We start from the raw sequence: 2,737 nt of genomic DNA, 5'->3' as shown, positions 1-2,737 counted from the left end.
GGAATCATCTACCGATCAGATATAAGTAAAGCATTACTTTCTATGAATAGCATATAGACAAATTGCAAACTATTAGTGGTTGCGTTATAATTATTATTCTTAGAGTGTGCAAAACCTCTGCACAGTTTTTTGTAATAGTGGTAGCATTACTAGTACAGGCCTGGTAACGACCGTATGGACTTTCAACTAATTTCACAAAAGGATGGCATGGCCTAATAAGTAGTAACCATTGTGCTTTGGTAATGGAATGGGACCCGTTCATGGATTCCTTGTCATCATCAAAGACAAAGCAAACACAGTACACACGTATTAGGATGTAGTGGAAATCACTGCTTCACCACAATAGGGTCTCATTAAGCCTATTTCGAATCTTGTAGTCTTCTGGTAACTCTTTTGTTCAACGAATTCAGTGGTTCTCGTGCCAAATTTTTAAAGGAAGTTCGTTTAATAAAGTTTACCTGCATGCGTGTGACAAGAACCCATATTGGAATTGTAAGAAGAACATTGATTGACCTGAAGCAGAGAAAGGATTCCATGAGCATGCCTAAGGATCAATCTCAGTATCTCATGCAACTCGGTTTTTCTTATTCATAGAGATGCTTCAGTTTTTACCAATAAATAAACCAAGATAACTGCCAAGAACTGAAACACACGGCATGATATTCATGAATAACTTAAAGATGCATAATCCAAACAGATACAAGCTGGATGAAAGGACTGCAGCGCTACAACAGAGGTAATGGAACTAGATGGCTGAGGGGAAATAGAACCCTGATATCCTTATGGAATATTCCTATTATTTAGTAGTTTACGCATTATGTTCATCCCTGGTTGGTTATTCCTGTTATATTTGTCCCTGCAACCAACTAAACACATGTCACCTGAGTGTACTCACTAAAGATAAATTTCATCTAGAAGTTGCCACATCTTTCATTGTGAAGGGGATATAATCCACTAGACAACTACTATAAAGGAGTGTAAGGTGATTGAGTTTGGGATATGATATAAAATTATAATTCATCAGAAAAGAAACAGCCTTGGCTGGACAGAATTACAAGCTTACAGCTTAATGTGAACCATTGCTTCGGTCAGTCACAGGCAGGATCAGGGCAACAGTCATAGGTTCATAGCTGCCCATACATTAGCATTAATTGCATATTATCATCTGCTATCTAGTTCAAAATGATTTCAAGTTTCAACAGTCAGTGAACATTTACATGTTCATGTCAAAGTCAAAGCTTCCACAGGCAAGCGCACAACTCTTCTGCAAAAGCCTTTGTTTGATTACATCCATGCTGCTGGAATGCCCTCTTGCACTAACACCAATAGATAACTGAACAGCCCCATCCAGGATTTCTTTTTCATTCTTATTTCAAGAAAAAAAAGAGTGACTGGTCTGTTGAACGAATGCAGGTAGGTTGACTTACCCAGCAACAGCTGCAATAACAAGCCAAGAAAACATCCCAACAGTGCCATCCCCTAGGCCCTTTTTCCCACGAGCAGCTGCTACATCTTCGACCTTGTTCTTGAGAAGCTGGTAGAAGTAGTAATAGATTCCCTGCAAATCAAAACCCACAAATATGATACATAAGTCAATCAGACTAGATGGAATTATCCAAGTGTCACGTACTGGGAAAGAACACCGTAGATCCATGATTGTTCGAGAATAATGTTGCACAGACAGAAAAACAGATCAAAAATTACAAAAGTATTGTAGTTTACCTGCGAGGCAGCGGTGCCAATAAGTGAGGGTTTGAGGCCGCTGTACAACCCACCCCAGCCTTCCGTTTGGACCAGCTGCAGTTCCCCAATTAACCACTAGGACATTAGCATTGGCAACTGTAAATAAATGATGATAAACCTAAGAGGAATCACCTGGAGCATCTGGAAGAGGGTGGAAGCGTCAGAGCCACCACCACCGGCCTTTTTCTTCTTCGCTGATCTCTCTGTCTGCTGCCGGGTGTTCACCTGTCGAGACGCACCAGGAAGCGAGGCGAGTGAGCTGATTAGAGGAGAGTAGTGGAACTAGTTGTAGCGGGAGGGGGCAGAGGTTGGTACGGTCTGGAGGGGGTATGTGATGATCTGGGCGATGATACCGCCGCCGGCGCCGGCCAGCCCGCTCACCACCGCGCTCGACATGCTCCAACCTAACAATCGGGCGCAATCAGCAGGCAGTGTGGCAAATTGATCCGAGCCAGTCGAGAGAGTGAGTGCCTGATAACGGGGTCACCTTGCTACTGGAACGCTACTGCTTGTCCGGCGGAGACAGCCGGCGGAGGCGCCCACCGCTGCGCCGAGCTGCCGCGAACGCGAGACAAGGCGCCAAGGTTGGCCGTCGGCGCGCCGTGTGGAGCCCGGAGCCGGACTGTGGAGCGAGATTTAGGGAAGGGGAGATCGAATTGGTTGCCACTGGCACTGGCGGACGACGGGGACGAGGGTGTGCTCCGCGATTTTTCACATTTCGCTTTCCTTCGCGGGGATTAGGGGAAGAGAGAGTCAGGGTGTCAGATGGGCTTGGGCTATCCTCTCGCCGTCGACATTTTTAGGCCCCCTTTGTTTTTGTTTGTTTGTGATAGGGATCAGGCCTCCTTTGTTCATAGAAGTGATAAGACATGCATCTTATTTCCTATTAGCAAATAAATCGCACTTGATTCATAGGATATAATATTTTTCATTGGGTCTAGGATAATGTTTTTTTTTCTTTGAAATGTGAAAGATTGGTTTATATCCTACTCCA

General features: G+C 44.4%; 1 protein-coding gene across 2 annotated transcripts in view; it reads right to left on the bottom strand.

The window, feature by feature from the left end:
* The window catches only part of LOC119291140 (peroxisomal nicotinamide adenine dinucleotide carrier-like), a 5,489-nt gene extending 2,975 nt beyond the window's left edge, over positions 1–2,514 (bottom strand). Inside the window, exons 1-6 of one of the 2 annotated variants that reach the window (XM_037569852.1) lie at positions 2,231–2,514; positions 2,059–2,147; positions 1,876–1,968; positions 1,723–1,797; positions 1,428–1,558; positions 457–513 (exon numbers count right to left, since the gene is read on the bottom strand). In XM_037569852.1, the coding sequence (XP_037425749.1) occupies positions 457–513; positions 1,428–1,558; positions 1,723–1,797; positions 1,876–1,968; positions 2,059–2,139 (437 nt within the window). In that variant the 5' untranslated portion in view covers positions 2,140–2,147; positions 2,231–2,514. The remainder of the gene's footprint in view (positions 1–456; positions 514–1,427; positions 1,559–1,722; positions 1,798–1,875; positions 1,969–2,058; positions 2,148–2,230) is intronic. The other variant, XM_037569851.1, reaches the window with a different exon arrangement.
* Positions 2,515–2,737: the final 223 nt, after the last annotated feature.

Source organism: Triticum dicoccoides, chromosome 4B, assembly GCF_002162155.2.
Source record: "Triticum dicoccoides isolate Atlit2015 ecotype Zavitan chromosome 4B, WEW_v2.0, whole genome shotgun sequence".
Classification (NCBI taxonomy): Eukaryota; Viridiplantae; Streptophyta; class Magnoliopsida; order Poales; family Poaceae; genus Triticum; species Triticum dicoccoides.
This window is presented reverse-complemented; position numbering and strand designations above follow the sequence as displayed.